Source organism: Micropterus salmoides, unplaced genomic scaffold (genome assembly GCF_014851395.1).
Source record: "Micropterus salmoides isolate LMB-PRFRI ecotype aquatic unplaced genomic scaffold, ASM1485139v1 Ms_hic_scaffold_5, whole genome shotgun sequence".
In the NCBI taxonomy this organism is placed as follows: Eukaryota; Metazoa; Chordata; class Actinopteri; order Centrarchiformes; family Centrarchidae; genus Micropterus; species Micropterus salmoides.
In genome coordinates, this window is record NW_024044237.1 from 39,805,807 (window position 1) to 39,823,063 (window position 17,257).

A 17,257-nucleotide genomic window follows, 5' to 3' on the forward strand; every position below is an offset into this window, starting at 1 on the left:
CAATATATAGATATACAGTGAGGAAAATAAGTATTTGAACACCCTGCTATTTTGCAAGTTCTCCCACTTAGAAATCATGGAGGGGTCTGAAATTGTCATCGTAGGTCCATGTCCACTGTGAGAGACATAATCTAAAAAAAAAATTATCCAGAAATCACAATGTATGATTTTTTAACTATTTATTTGTATGATACAGCTGCAAATAAGTATTTGAACACGTGTCTATCAGCTAGAATTCTGACTCAAAGACCTGTTAGTCTGCCTTCAAAATGTCCACCTCCACTCCATTTATTATCCTAAATTAGATGCACCTGTTTGAGGTCGTTAGCTGCATAAAGACACCTGTCCACCCCATACAATCAGTAAGAATCCAACTACTAACATGGCCAAGACCAAAGAGCTGTCCAAAGACACTAGAGACAAAATTGTACACCTCCACAAGGCTGGAAAGGGCTACGGGGAAATTGCCAAGCAGCTTGGTGAAAAAAGGTCCAGCCCAGAACTACACGGGAGGAGCTGGTCAATGACCTGAAAAGAGCTGGGACCACCGTTTCCGGGTTACTGTTGGTAATACACTAAGACGTCATGGTTTGAAATCACGCATGGCACGAAGGTTCCCCTGCTTAAACCAGCACATGTCAAGGCCCGTCTTCAGTTTGCCAGTGACCATTTGGATGATCCAGAGGAGTCATGGGAGAAAGTCATGTGGTCAGATGAGACCAAAATAGAACTTTTTGGTCATAATTCCACTAACCGTGTTTGGAGGAAGAAGAATGATGAGTACCATCCCAAGAACACCATCCCTACTGTGAAGCATGGGGGTGGTAGCATCATGCTTTGGTTGTGTTTTTCTGCACATGGGACAGGGCGACTGCACTGTATTAAGGAGAGGATCACTGTATTAAGGAGATGACCGGGGCCATTTATTGCGAGATTTTGGGAACAACCTCCTTCCCTCAGTTAGAGCATTGAAGATGGGTCGAGGCCGGGTCTTCCAACATGACAATGACCCGAAGCACACAGCCAGGATAACCAAGGAGTGGCTCTGTAAGAAGCATATCAAGGTTCTGGCGTGGCCTAGCCAGTCTCCAGACCTAAACCCAATAGAGAGCTCAAACTCCGTGTTTCTCAGCGACAGCCCAGAAACCTGACTGCTATAGAGAAGATCTGTGTGGAGGAGTGGGCCAAAATCCCTCCTGCAGTGCAAACCTGGTGAAAAACTACAGGAAACGTTTGACCAAACAAAGGCTACTGTACCAAATATTAACATTGATTTTCTCAGGTGTTCAAATACTTATTTGCAGCTGTATCATACAAATAAATAGTTAAAAAAATCATACATTGTGATTTCTGGATTTATTTTTTTAGATTATGTCTCTCACAGTGGACATGCACCTACGATGACAATTTCAGACCCTCCATGATTTCTAAGTGGGAGAACTTGCAAAATAGCAGGGTGTTCAAATACTTATTTTCCTCACTGTATCTACATCTATATCTCTCTCTATCTCTCTATATATCTATCTCTATATCTATATCTCTCTCAATATATAGATCTCTCTCTCTGTCTCAATATATAGATATATCTATACATCTATATCTACATCTCTCTCTCTCTCTGTCTCTCGATATATAGATATATATCTCTCTATCTATCTATATATCTATCTATATGTGCATATAATAGGTTTGCAAAGTGAAAAAGCCCAAGAGATTAATAGATTAATAACTTACCGCTCTGTTGGAGCACATGTACAGCTGAACTGAAGCTTGCTTGTCAGGACCTGCCCAACTCTGCTTCTGATTGGCTAGTAGGAACTTTCACCTCTTCAGGCTGATAAATGATCTCTAAATTCAACAACGGAAGAACGAATAAACATTTTTTGTCACCTCTCAACTTCATAACCTGTGATGAAGGCTCACAAGTATCCATCAATTTTTATTCTTTTCTATTTTATTACCACTTTACCATGTATTCGGCACACGTGGCTGAAGGAGATGCTTCGCTCTTTCTTGTTGTTTTATACAATGACAGTAAAGATACTTGAACTAGGGTTGTCCCCAGTCAGGATTTGCAATTTGTCTGCACTTTAAACTACTGCATGATGCCCTATTGTTGTCTTCTGCATATTCATTTCTCATGTAAGACAGGGAAAACTGAGTTTTGGTGCTTGTGTCAAAGTGCACGCTGTAATCTCCTTTGTTTTACATGCAGTGATATTTGTGCAATGGCCAAACAGTGCTTGTTCTAACATTTCTTACTGTAAGGTTTTGCTAACTTTATATTCAAGTGTGACATTGAGGAATAACTCGACTTCACTGTCAGTCCACACATACGGTGCACCCTTGCCGACAGTCTACATGAAAGTTACCGATTGGCCAAGATGGCTTCGACATTATGTCACCGCCTGTTGGTTTACCATGCTCTAGGCAGTGTTTCAATTGTGTTTTTTTTCTTTTTTTTTTTTAAACAGGGGAGAAAAAACCCAGTTCATAAGTAACCATACCAATGTAAACCCTGCTAATGCTGAATGACCGAAGCTAAGCAGGTTTGGGCTTGGCCAGTACCTGGATGGGAGACCTCCTGGGAAAACTTAATTGCTGCTGGAAGAGGTTTAGGTGGGCCAGTAGGGGGCAGTCTTCCCTCTAATAAGATCCCAACGCCCAGTGCAGTGATGGGAACACTGCGCTGTAGGAGCTGCCGTCCTTCAGATGAGACTTTAAACTGAGGTCCTGACTCACTGTGGTCATTAAAGATCCCAGGGCAATTCTCGCAGAGTCGGGGCGTCCCTCTCTGACTTCAAGAAGCTCTTCAGAAAACACTTCCTCTGATAACAACTCTAACCCACACTTCCTGCGCTACTCTTCTTCTTCTTGCATCTCCTTACAATTCTGTGGTATTGATTAAACTATTTAATAACTCTTCCTTCTTCCCCAAGACATTTAACCCATTGATGCCGTATGCGTTAATAGCTCTTCATAGCTTATTTGATGCTTGTATGTTGTTCCTCAAATGTAAGTTGCTTTGGATAAAAGCGTAAATGTAAACATCCTGCCATGCTGTTGCTCCTGCGCTGCTCTGTGTCCAATGACGCAGCTAAAAAGAAAGCGCAGTAATTCGACTGACAGACTGCGAGTCGACTCCGGTTCTTCTTGACTGATGACTCGAGTCATCTTCATTTTATGAGGTCACAAAACTCCAAAAAGGTTAAACAGTATTGATCAGATGAAGCTGAAGATCCTGTTTAGTAACCAAAGAGCAGATTGGATCCATCCATCAGTCTGACTGGAGCTCAGCAGCCGGTAACACAGATAAAAGAGATAAAGCTGTTTGTCTCAACTGAAACCCAGAAAACACACAACCGCACACCTTGTTATCAACCTGCCTGTGTGTCTTCTTCCTGCTGGATGAAACTTTATGACGTCCAGGTAAAACGTTTTCTGCTTTAACAATGAAGCTGCGTCACACAGGTGTTTTTATTGTTCGGTCTCTTTAAGACCTGCATGCTAACACATTCTACCACATCAGCAGAGAAATAACACAAGTACAGGCGAGTATTGAGCAGGCAGAAATATGATTTTATTGTCATTAGATTCTGATGTTTTTCTGGACCTGTCAGAGAGCACAGATCTGTGGGAGAGATTCTGAACATGAGCAGAAAAGCTGCTGAAACACAGAAGCTATTTAAGTCCAGGAGTTTGTAACTGAGTTATAATGAATTCATTTGTGTTGAGGTGAAAAGGAGCCGCATCGCATTTAAAGAGGTTACTTCCCCGAACAAAGACACATCATGCTGCATGTCCGACTCAGCTGATATTAAACTAATGTGAAAGCAGCACAGAATGACTTACATTCTGTTTATCAGCTGCCACCTGAATATCGTGTTTCCCTTTACATAAATATAAACGTTTCCACCAAATGAAGTGTTTAATGCTAAAGTTTCTGGGGGAGGACCCTCCATCCCTCCAATGTTAAAGCTAAACCTATGCTCTCGCATTTTAACAACAAAATTATTCCATAAATTAACAAGAATGCAACAAAACAGCATCTGTGATGAGACACTTTCTGGGGGAACATTCCCAGACACCTGGTTAGGTCTCCAGATTTAGGCTGATCAACCCTACTTATACTAGGGGTGTGGCGAGACACTTGACTCACGAGAAGAGATTCGAGTTTGGGTTCACGAGATCGAGAAATCTTTAAAGCTGAATTATATGAAAATTTTGAGCGTTAAACACTTTATTTCCTGCATTCTGATGAATGTTTATTTTATTTATATAAAGAGAAACACAAAATTCAGGTGGCAGGTGACGCCGCTTTAACCCAACTCTACCAGAATAAGTCAGTGCTGCTCTCAGATCAGTTTCTCCTGTAGATCAACTTATTTATCATCATCCCTGCTGAGTCACGATTCAGTCTTCCCTCCTCTTTGTGTCTTTGTTTGGGGAAGTGACCTCTTTAAATGTGACTGTGGCTCCTTTTCACCTCAATGAGAAATTCTATTTTTTCTGCTCATGTTCAAAACTTCAGAATCTCTCCCACAGATCTGTCTCCCCGACAGGTCCAGAGAAAAGGCAGAATGTTACCAGACTAACGACATCATTTGATGAGACGTCTACCTGCCCTTTACTCTGCTGTGCATTACGTTCCTGATCCGCTGCACGTGAAACCGAAAGTAACTGAAACAGTTATATTGTGCAGTTAACACACACAGACAGAGCTGCGCTTCGGTTTTTAGATGTTCTTTGCAAAACTCGACCAGCTACGTCATCACTCGTCAAAGCTGTCTGGACTCACAGCGCTGGTGGTGCGGTTGGTTACTATCAGGGCGTACGCCGGTGTGGCATCAGCTGGGCGGAGCTGATTCGCTCCATGCGTTTATCTGATCAGTTATACATTTGTATTTCACTGTGTGGCTAGACAGCAATGAGAAAAATGTCAATTGCATGAATCTCTTTTTACCTGATGAGAATTCTCGTCACACCCCTACTGTACATGACTAACTTTTCATCAATACTTGCTTTAACAATTATGAGTTTGAACTTTTTAAACAAAATTCCTGAGGACTGAGTTGTGATGACCTCCTTCCTCCCCCGATAGGCCTACTCATAAAATGCACCGACCTCAGCAATACTGAATCTCCCTCCAAGCTCAATCAAATGTTACACCCATAGAAAAGCTGCAAGACAATGCTCTGAACGTTGGCTCGTAAGCATGATCATTTTGGCAGAGCTTGCTAATGTGCAAGTATGTAAAGGTTCAAACATTCAGTCCCTCATCAAAAGAAAACAAAAGATAATATGCTGGTACAACTTCATTACAGACTGAGTGAAGGAACATCGGATCTTGACGTGTTTTTACAGGCAGTAAAATGGAGGTTTCATGCTCTAATACAAGCATTGTTCCAGCACCTGTTACAGGAATGAATCTGCAAAATGCCTTTAGATGTCTGAACAATGTTCTATTTATATTACAAGCGGTTCTGTAAAAAAGGAAACCAAACCATGATACAGTCTGACAGCGTCCGGACGTCGATGCTGTACAGTAAAACCTTCATGAAACAGAAGCTGAGCAGCGCATGTTGGACATGTTGGATATTTGCTCTGCTGTTGCTTCTGCTCTCAGAAAAACAACCTCAAACAGCATTTGGAATTGAATTGAATCATTTATTATTGTTGAAGCAGCACCAGCCAATACAATCATTTTTCACCAGGAATATAAATGAGACAACAAACCGAAAGAGGCGGCGAGACGACCTGAGAGACGAGCAGCAGCAATCAGCACCATCACCAAAACAGATTTATCACCGACAGACAAATGAGACGCGACTCTGCTCCTGAGGCTTCCAGTCCCTCCTCATGTACCGCATGCCATCACAAACAAGTGACTTTATTGCATTTGTGTCAAACTCTTATGAGATTGCGGTACAAAAAAAGCCCTCGACCCAGCAGAAACCAGGCGCTTGGCAAAGACATTGCACTCATACATTTCATAAAAATGTGACAGCTGGCAGAAAACAACAACAACAACAAGCCATAAAAAGGCACTTTGGGCACAAACCTCCGGGACAGATGCTCCGTCCCTCACAAGGCCAAACACGATGTCTTTGGCAGGAGGTTTATCAGCTGTGATTCAGTCATGTGGTCTGTGTTAAACTCTTAACGCACTTCATCCAAAAGCCGTAGACAAGCGTCACTTTGTCCAAACCTCGGCCAAAGACAAAGACACTACGAGGGATCACATTAACCTATTTCAGTGTCCTACACGGTCTAAAATGTTACTGCCACTGTTTACTGTTCACCGGGGACTGAGTCTGAGGCTGCATTCAGACTGCAGGCCAAAGTGACCCACATCTGATTTTTTTTGCCTGTATGTGACTCAGATCTGATCTTTTTATGACAGAGTGAACTGGGGCAGCACGATATTGGAAAATAATGACACTGCGATATTTTTCTTTTCTGCGATATGAAAGAATACAGCAATTTTCACCAGATGACTTCATTTGCTCTCTGCGAAATGAATTAAGCATCCTAGAATTATTGGGGTGATTTTGTAGGAAATGAAAATAAATTAGCTCAAAAATGTCTTTATAGTCTGAATACTTTTTTGAGTGCTACCAATCCTTTCTAAAGCTTTTATGCAGTAAACATATTTTAAAGAAATGATGAAAATAAAATTTAAAGAGCAGCTATACACCACATTTCTTTTGTATCAAGCAGCAAAAAAGTTGAGGTGTTTGAAATAATTTGACTTGCTTGACATTGCTTTGTCCTGCGATGTGACTATTGTGCAAGGCCACATTTGTGATGACGATGCTCAAACGATATATTGTGCAGGACATTCGCCTGTTGTATTTTTGAAAGATTGTGTAATAACTGTTGTATATCAGTTTCTTTTCATCAGATTTACAGTTACAGTTTTATTCCAGGTGGATTAGAAGATATTCAGGTGCATTATAATCTACCTCATGATGGTTTTGATGGTTTATTGCATTAAAATAGTGCTTTTTTTACCAGGCGAGGATGAAAATATCAGATTTTTTCTGTATTGCATCTCCATGTAGTCTGTAATGGGAAAATATGTTAATGTACAATGGATTTATATTCCTCAGCTTCTGACCTTTCAAAGGAGACCAGATTACGCATCTAGGCCTGATGGTTGAGGAGATATTACTGATTTATTTTGGGTTTGTTGTTTTAGGTGTTTTTCCTGGAAGTAGGTGGGAGGGACCATGAGGTTAAAGCGAGCGCATGCGGCTGCTCCCCAGAACGTACTGCACGGACCTGACTCGAACCGGCGACCTCGGGAACAGGAGGCGGACACGCTGACGAGGAGGCTAAACCCCGCAGGCACTGGCGCCAGTCACCAGTGCGTCTCTTAAGGTGGCGGGGAGTGAGGTTTACTCACTGCGCAGTCTCGGCAGACTGAGCCGAACTTGACCCAGAGTCCGGGGTAAAGACGTAGAGGGACTGAGCCTCTGAGTAAAGGCTAAAGATCAGGCACTGAGTTTTAGCCTCAACTGTCCCAGAAGTCGTTTATCACGTTAATGTAAATTAATCTGCCAGAGACTTTAGTTTATGTTGTTTTTAAACAGGAAGTTTTATTCAGTAAAAACAAGTTGTCAAATTTATACCAGCACTTCTGTCACATCTGATTAACAGCAACATTTTACAAACTGAAAAACTTAAAAAAAACAAATAAAACCAATCTATTTAATTTTATGAAAGACCTATTGAGAAACTGAATATTTCAGGACTTCACTTTGGTTTCAGAAGACAGTTTAGTATCTGTGCTGAATCTGCTGTTTTACTAGAACCAGGTCAGTTTTGGTCTCAGTGGACTCACCCTGACTTACATATTATCTTACATATCAATCCTGTGTAAATCAATGTTCCAGTAAACCGGATGTAATTCTTTAGATTTAATTATTAATTTGTTGGCAGTGGTGTAAATGATTCCACAGGCCTCCTGCAGCAGCATCACATTCAGCTCCTCTGCTCACTTTGTTGGCTGCTATGTTTTTATAGATATTAATAGCCGGTCTAGTCAGTAAATACGACCGAAATGCAGACCTTCATTTTGCTGAATGAAACACAGACATGGAGAGTAAAGTCCTAAATCACAAGAGAGATCCCCAAGTAATATAAATCCTGTTTAAACTGGGCCTCCCCAGCTTGACCCATTGAAGAAATTAAAATGAAAGTAAGTCCAGAATAAAATGACTTCCCCCCTCAGTCCAATCAGAATAATTCTCTACAGTATATCCGATGATTTGTTTGATTTGAAGACAAGTTTTTAAAATAAACCCAGTCAGAAGAACAACACATATTTTACCAAACAGCTCAGGTCCCTGCAATAAACACATTAAAACCAGCAGCAAATAAGCTCCTCCCACAAACAGCTAAACCCTCCAACCAGCAGCCAGAAGAAAAGACCCCTCACGGCCCCGTCCAACCGCATCAAACGCACCCAACCAAGCCCACAGAAACCAGAGGGAGGCAGCCAGGAAACCCCAAAAATCCAGAGAAAGAAAGACCGAAGGGAGGCGAAAGGAATGAAAGTACAGAAAGACGTCCTCCACTCTGAGCTGTGACAGGCCTGTAACAGGCGGGACGGAGGGACTGCTGGTTCAAACAAGTCCTGCAAAGACAGAAACACACACATTAACAGCCTGTCTGCTAAAGTACAACACCTAAACAATACAGCAAGGTACACTGAGACACGCTCGGAGACACGCTGGCTCGAACTCTTTGAGATACTCTGAAATAAACAGAAATACCTGTGGCTACAAACGACATGGTATAAAATACTGAGATACTCTGAGAAAAATGTAGATAACCTCAGATAAATGGAGACACTCCGAAGAACCATAAACCAAACCGTTTATTTTCGGCAATGTTCCAAAAACCCAGGGAGAAAATCCAAGCGGCTTTTTGCCGAGGGAACCAGAGCGACGCTAACTTCTGGGTGAGCCTACAAAAAATACGTCTCATGGGTGCTTTAATCTTGCTGCAGAGCTGCAGTCTCTGTTCATTAGTCAGTGTAACTTAAACTGTACATTTCCAGCTAAACTGAGTTTTACTGTTGACCATTTCCTCTCTGCTCGCCTGCCGTTCGTCGGTCTTGTGCAGAGTTTTGCGTGCATGCCATACGGCCGACAGCTGCGTGCACGTCGCGGTTCCTAGTAGCTGGCTGTTTACAAACGATAAAATATTCTGTGTGGTTCATCAACAGTGATAAATTATCTGACGCCTAGGATTTATTTACACACTTTAAAAACCTTTATTGAAATTTTAAAGTTTATTTACAGCATTAAACGTTGAAATGTTTATTGTAACAGGCTGTATATTAACTTATTGGCAGAAAACTGGTAGTTCTGTGTAAAATCAGACGTTGAGCACCCCCATATCGCCAAAATGGCGAGATCCTCGTTTCACTGCGAAGCTTCGACTGTGAGATTGACAGTCGAATCAGGCTCCGCCCATCGAAGCATTGAATCTTAAGCCGTCAGTCTGCGTTCTTTTCTGTTCTTGTGAAACGCCATCAGTCGCAGCCAAAGTACTGTTCCAATCCAAAGTCCGCATCGAGCCAAGTGCAGTCAAAGACCCGGATGTGTTCTCGCTCCGCCCGTTTTACCGAGCCTGCAAAGCGGAAATGTCGGAGGAGAAAACTCACAACTGTAACTTTTATAATGCTGCTGTTCTCGTGTCACAGTTTTTTTTTTTATGTGGGAATATAGTTGTTTAAACTCCAAATACGTGGTCGATTTCTCAAGACGGAGCCGATTTAAAAAATTGCTACTACGTTTTCGGAGATTTGTGAGGTCCCGCCCGCTAACGGGTCCGGACGCCATCAAGTCCACTGCTGCTCCAATTGCTGAATGACGGACAGCGTGCCCCCGTTCCTGGAAGTTTGTCAAACAGAAAATATTTAGATATTTAGTAGATATACACCAAAGTTGTAGTTGATCTCAGGACTAAATGATAGACAAAAGATCTGCTTCACTTCAACACCGAGGTTGATTTTCAGGTTTTCAGTGTAAAGGAAGCCAAAGAGCGCCAGAGCTGAACAGCTGACACTAATTACAGAGTCACTTACTGCTATTTGGCAAAACACCACACACACACACACACACACACACACACACGGAGCTTGAGTGTTTAATGACCAATGAACAGAGCTCTTCTTTCTCTCTTCCAATATGGCAGATGGGAACTTTCAGTCTGTCAGAAGATGAAGGCGTCAGCTCAGAATAAACACACACACTGCAGCCTTTGTGATTTTCCTAAAAACCAAACTTCCACCGACAGCGAAGAAAAAAAGGTGCATGTAGGTAAAGTGAAGCAGAACAAACAAACAAACCGACCAGCTCAGGAAAATTATTTATAGCCCTTAAATCTATACTGAGACTTGATGACTTGAACAAGACGGTTTCCCTGAATCACCGTATCTTCAACAGCTGATCTAAATATACGTGAACTGTTCCACGTTATTAACATTAAGCTCCTTGCTGTATTTTCACCAACTGCACTGCGGCCACAAACAGTTAAAGATGGAAGGAGACAAATTCAGCGCTGCAAGTACAGGTTATTTTCATTATTCTTTTATTAAAGTAGACGTCTTGTCTTGTCTGACCAACAGTCCAAAACTCAGAGAACTGATCAGAGAACTGATCAGTTCAAACATTCCTACATGTGAGAAAACTGCAACCAGAGAGAATTTAAAAATATTCTTGACCATTAATAATTAACAGTTGCCCAATATTTAATCAGGTGATCGGTTTTCTATCATCCGTATTATTTTAATACTGAAAGAGCTTCGGATATTCTTATTATTTCTTAAACTGTGGTATTTTGTTTGCACGGTGACGTAGACTCATTTATAACAGTTTTCAACTAGGAAAATATCAACACTGGATCTGACCCTGGATCAGCACAAGATCAAATAACTAATATATTAATTAATAATATATTATTTAATAAGGAGCTGAAATAAAACAGCAGACAAGGAGAATTTAATGAAGAGTAGAAGAAGATGGACCGCTGCACTATGAGCTAGAGACCAATCAAACTATAATTGGTTAAAAGTACAGCATGTGTGTGAGAGAGAGAAAGAAAGTTTTTATTAATGAGCTGGTTTCAGCTGCCCAAACGCTGCCACGCTCCATTAATCAACAGAGAAGAAACTCCAGCTGCAGCCGATCATTAATCAATAAATCATTACAGTCAGGAGAGTCCAGAGTGCCGCAGGCGCCCCCTAGAGGCGGCAGCGTTCATGACAGCCACAGCATGAACAAACAGCATACCAGAGATGTTTCTATTCTTAGAGTCAGAAGGCAGTTTTCACTCTGCAGCCATAATTCTGTAGTTTCACTATCAGAAACAGACAGCGGAGGAAACACGGATCCATAAAGAGAAGTGCAACAGGAACCGATTTATTTGAAAGCAGCAACTACAGAAGCAGAAGGGTTTAAAGTCAGAGATGGTGGTGCCTCAGCTGTCCGGTCTGTTTAAGAAAATAAACTTTACTTTGATTTGTTTTTGCAGTCTTAGCTTGTAGGAATTGGTTTTGCCAGATGTCTGACTGACTACTATCAATACTGATATAGAAATCATTCAAATACATCTGCAACAGAGGTGGGACCAAGTCATTGTTTTACAGTCCCAAGTCAAGTCCCAAGTCGAGACAGGCAAGTCCCAAGTCATTGATTTACAGTCCCAAGTCAAGTCCCAAGTCAAGACCCAAGTCCCAAGTCATTGATTTACAGTCCCAAGTCAAGTCCCAAGTCAAGACCCAAGTCCCAAGTCGAGACAGGCAAGTCCCAAGTCATTGATTTACAGTCCCAAGTCAAGTCCCAAGTCAAGACCCAAGTCCCAAGTCATTGATTTACAGTCCCAAGTCAAGTCCCAAGTCAAGACCCAAGTCCCAAGTCATTGATTTACAGTCCCAAGTCAAGTCCCAAGTCGAGTCCCAAGTCAAGACTGGCAAGTCAAGGTCAAGTCCCAAGTCGAGACAGGCAAGTCAAGCTCAAGTCCCAAGTAGAGACAGGCAAGTCAAGGTCAAGTCCCAAGTCGAGTCCCAAGTCAAGACTGGCAAGTCAAGCTCAAGTCCCAAGTCGAGTCCCATGTCGAGACAAGTCAAGCTCAAGTCCCAAGTCGAGACAGGCAAGTCAAGGTCAAGTCCCAAGTCGAGTCCCAAGTCAAGACTGGCAAGTCAAGCTCAAGTCCCAAGTCGAGTCCCATGTCGAGACAAGTCAAGCTCAAGTCCCAAGTCGAATCCCAAGTCGAGACAGGCAAGTCAAGGTCAAGTCCCAAGTCGAGTCCCAAGTCGAGACAGGCAAGTCCCAAGTCGAGTCCCAAGTCGAGACAGGCAAGTCCCAAGTCGAGACAGGCAAGTCCCAAGTCGAGTCCCAAGTCGAGACAGGCAAGTCCCAAGTCGAGTCCCAAGTCAAGACTGGCAAGTCAAGGTCAAGTCCCAAGTCAAGTCCCATGGTGAGACAAGTCAAGCTCAAGTCCCAAGTCGAGACAAGTCAAGCTCAAGTCCCAAGTCGAGACAGACAAGTCAAGCTCAAGTCCCAAGTCGAGTCCCATGTCGAGACAAGTCAAGCTCAAGTCCCAAGTCGAGTCCCATGTCGAGACAAGTCAAGCTCAAGTCCCAAGTCGAATCCCAAGTCGAGACAGGCAAGTCAAGGTCAAGTCCCAAGTCGAGTCCCAAGTCGAGACAGGCAAGTCCCAAGTCAAGACTGGCAAGTCAAGGTCAAGTCCCAAGTCAAGTCCCATGGTGAGACAAGTCAAGCTCAAGTTGAGTCCCAAGTCAAGACAGGCAAGTCAAGGTCAAGTCCCAAGTCAAGACAGGCAAGTCAAGGTCAAGTCCCAAGTCAAGCCTCAAGTTGAGACAGGCAAGTTAAGGTCAAGTCCCAAGTCAAGGTCAAGTCCTAAGTCAAATCAAAGTCCCAAGTCCTAAACTTTGAGTTTCGAGTCCTTAACACATCATAATGTGCTCTTCACCAAATTGAATACCATTTCATATTTTTAACAAGAGTTAAACTTGTACAGAAAAAAGGCAGAGAAGCAGTTTCACACAACACATTTTGTATAATTTCATGAATTAAACGAAGAGTTGATGCACACAATTTTTATTGATATCATCATTTATATTTGGGGTTGAGGAGGGTGTCAAGTCAGTTTGAGTCAAAAGGCTCAAGTGTCCAAGTGAAGTCACGAGTAATTCATGTTAAAGTCGAGGTTGAGTTGCAAGTCTTTTTGATTTTGTCAAGTCAAATCTAAAGTCTAATTTGTGAGGCGGATCCACGCCTCTTATTTGTAATTGAATACATTTAAATATGCAATTTAAAATGTAGCTTAATCACCAAAACACATGAAAAAGCTGCAGCTACTGAAACCTGCCAATCCAGTTTCCTTTAGCAGGAGTTCAGCTGTTTTTCCTCTGTCATGAATTGATTCAGCTGCTGCGTTTTGTGGCTCTGTTTGTAGTTACTGCAGAGATTACGCATCTCTATGGCAATAAAAAATAAAGCAGGATTAAACTGTTGACCGTAGCAGCACCACCACAACACTGGGCGGCGGAGTCGTACATTATCAGGCTGTGAGTGTCGCACATTTATTATAAATTCAGAATAAGTGTTTCCATTCATTGTCATCACCTTGGACGCTCACTGCAGGCGCCAGAAACACTGCTGAGTTTCTGCGAAACCTTTATGTGCAGGTGTGTTTATGTAGAGAGATATTTGAGCTTCATCATTCCAACCAGCAGAGCAACACTGACACATGAATGCATTTGTAGAGGATTTTGTCCCACTGATGGGACTCTGCCAGGAATATTTCATGAGATTTTTTGACATGAACCACAGCGCTGGGTGGACTGATGCACGTCACAGATAACAGAAATACTGAATGTTTTGTCCAAGGGGGGTCAGCGAGAGTTTGAACAGTGAGGCCGACCAAAGCCTGCATGGAGGGTTCCATGTAGACCCAAATACTGACATCAAAACCCATCAGGGGAATCTAAAAAACCTATTTGGCCATCAGTGACAGTGTCTTGTCGATGGGCTGATTAAACAGAGTTACAGTTGAAGTCAGACGAACACACTGAGCCAGAAGACTTTCTGTTGGTGCAGCCGTGCAGCGACCAGAATTACCGGGTTTCTGCCGTCGCTCTGCGTCTTAAATTGCTTCTTAAACTCGCGATCATGCGCAGCAGACCCTGGTGCAAACAGGAAGTAGCCATGTAGCAGTCCTACATAGGACCAAAATTAGCTTCACTGCTCTCCAGTCAAACTTGTGGCTTCCTCCATTAATTATACTGTCTATGGTTTTATCACCAACTGAATGCGTCTTCTCTGGATTAACAGATGACCTCAACGAAATCCAACTGAAGGATTAAAGTGTGTGTGTGTGTGAGTTACTGACCTCTGGCCTGCTCCAGGTCAGGGTTCATCTGCTGCTCTGATTGGCTGGGAGGTCTGTAGGGCGGGGGCTGTCTCAGAGGGGGCGGGGCTGCACCTGGTTGCTGTATTGGTGTAAAGAAACAAACAAACTCTGTGACCCAGTCTTCATAGAACATATCAGAGGAGTTGAGCTGTTAGTGGGTATTAGTGTTGTGTTTGATGGCAGTGAAAGGGATTAGTACACCCCCCTCCCAGTCAGTCGGGCAAGTTGAGGTTGTGCTGCCCTCTGCTGGCGTCTACAGGACTGAAAGACTAGACTTCTAAAGCACTGTCAGTCTGTTTTTGTTTTGTTAGTGAAGATGAAGACAGGCGAGAAGAGAGGAGAGGTTGTGACAGCCATCTTTCCACAGGGCTCAAGGATTCTGGGAGAACAGAAACTTCTACGAATAAATAGAAACCAGTGCCTTCCTAACGTGCCACTACAGGTGAGGTAATTCCAGTTCTTACCGGAGACTCTTTCCTCTTTGTTTTGTGTTTATTGTAGCTGGAAGCTGTTAGAGACAAAGGCTGAAACAAACACACACACAGATTGTGAGACATGCATGTGCACCAGATTTATATATGTGTTTGTATTTACAGATGTGTAATCTGTGTGGACTGGATTTCTGTCTGCAGGGGAGGTGAGATCACTTTTCGTCCTTTGTATTTTTATGTCCTTTAAGACCAAAGCCTCCCACCGTCTGTTACAGAACAGATCCTGTCACTTCCCCAGGGGTTAAAATGGTGTCCTGAGTGAGGAGCACAGTGAAGATTTCATCCCCCACCTCCCTCCCCCCGCCGGGTTATGAACGGCCGTCTGAATGAGGTCGAGTGTGTCGGTGTTAGTACCCGTGGAGTAGCTGACAGGCTCTGCACGATGAAGACAACGGGGCTCGGAGCCGATTTGATGGCACTGACCGCCTCCTCGTGACTGGCGGCGTGTAGGTCAACACCTGACACCTGCACGCACGCACGCACACACGCACACACGCACACGACAATGTTGAGATAGGAAGCAAAACACTTATCTCAGGTGTGACACTGTGTAGACAGAGTCACCTGTCAACAAATTAAATCTTAAGCTTCATGTTTCTTCTCTAGTGATGATGTCTGAAAGTGAGACGTCAAGTCAGGAGAAGTCAGTTTAAACACTTATTTTCCTGCATAATTTCAGTTATTTTCAGACTTGCTGCTGTTTGATGACGTTTGAAGATTTCTCCTCTTAAACTCTTCATCTAATGATTTCTCTCTCTGCGGTTTCACTGGTTCACTGGTTATTCAGAGTGAAGGCAGAAGCACATCACATGACTTAACACAGCCAATGCATGTACTGCAGCTGTCGACGTGGGTATTAGACCCAGCCTTACCTCCAGGATTTTGTCTCCGGTCTTCAGACACTTTGTTTTGGCAGCAGGACTGTTTGGCAAAACCTGTTTGATGAAGATTCCCTTCAGCTCCTCGCCGTTCTTCAGACGCTTGATGACATGGTGACCTCCAACGATGCTCAGACCCAATGACTGACCCTCCTCAGGCCACACCTCCACCCTGCGGGGGCAGGAAGACTGTTTATTACCCACTTGTCTGTCCCACAAACATGGGACAGACAAACATAAATAATCATTAATTTTTTTCTCCTCAGTCATGACACCACACAGCCCATTCTGGGTGCCCTGGCGGTCGCCGTCGCTAATCGCAGCCATTCTTGTCAATGCTTCACCAGAGGCGGCTGCATCGCGTCCCAGAAGCGCTTCCCACCGCTCCGCAGAGAATAGGTAGCAGGTCTATTTTTGAAGCTAGCCGCCTCAAGCAGCGCAGATCGAACCAGACAGGAAGTCGGAGACAGAACGGCAGGGTTCGAGTCACGTGGGAGCCAGTGGGAGCTCAGCTCCCATAAGGAGGTCTGAGCTCCCATGGAAGCAGTGAAATCATGTGTCTGTGGGTCTAATTCATTTATCAACAACCATTATTTTGAGTCACAAATAATGTCTTTTTCATTGTAATTAGTGCTATTATTTACATTAAACAAGATAAACAGACTTAAATTAACACACTTTCCTAATGAACTCCGCTGCGCATCGCAGGACTGGCTGCACTTCTCCACCATCAGCCACTATTGTGCGCACAGTTTTGACCGAACAACTTGAGGTTGCGACACGCAAAAATTAACTATTGTAGCCTACTGTATAACTCTGTATTGACTGCAGCTTATTTGTTTAATATTTATTGGCTTTTTGATGCATCCTCCTATTAGTACAGCAACAAATGATAATATGCTTGCTACTGTGTGCCGGGGTCAGCCTGTCAGTGCTCAGACCAGACGCCGCACCCTGCATCAAACTGGTCTGCATGGCTGTCGTCCCAGAAGGAAGTCTCTTCTAAAGAAGATGCACTTCAGTTTGCTGAAGACAAGCAGACTAAGGACATGGATTACTGGAACCACATCCTGTGGTCTGACGAGACCAAGATAAACTTCAGATGGTGTCAAGCGTGTGGCGGTGAGGAGTACAAAGACAAGTGAGTCCTGCCTACAGTCCAGCATGGTGGTGGGAGTGTCCTGGTCTGGTGCTGCCGGCACTGGGGAGCTACAGTTCACTAGCGCCGTGATGTCGTCATGCAGGAGTGGAAGAGGACTCCAGTGGCAACCTGTGAAGCTCTGCTGAACTCCATGCCCAAGAGGGTTAAGGCAGCGCTGGAAAATAATGGTGGCCCCACAAAATACTGACACTTTGGGCCCAATTTGGACACTTTCACTTAGGGGTGTCCTCACTTTTGTTGCCAGCGGTTTAGACATTAATGGCTGTGTGATGTGT

The 17,257-nt window shown here is 43.4% G+C and overlaps 1 protein-coding gene across 5 annotated transcripts in view; it reads right to left on the reverse strand.

Annotated features, from left to right (window-relative positions):
* The window catches only part of patj (PATJ crumbs cell polarity complex component), a 202,823-nt gene that overhangs the window by 91,916 nt on the left and 93,650 nt on the right, over nt 1-17,257 (reverse strand). For 4 of the 5 annotated variants that reach the window (XM_038698651.1, XM_038698647.1, XM_038698649.1 and 1 more), the window contains exons 26-29: nt 15,815-15,992; nt 15,297-15,407; nt 14,916-14,975; nt 14,431-14,530 (exon numbers count right to left, since the gene is read on the reverse strand). In XM_038698651.1, the coding sequence (XP_038554579.1) occupies nt 14,431-14,530; nt 14,916-14,975; nt 15,297-15,407; nt 15,815-15,992 (449 nt within the window). The remainder of the gene's footprint in view (nt 1-14,430; nt 14,531-14,915; nt 14,976-15,296; nt 15,408-15,814; nt 15,993-17,257) is intronic. The other variant, XM_038698650.1, reaches the window with a different exon arrangement.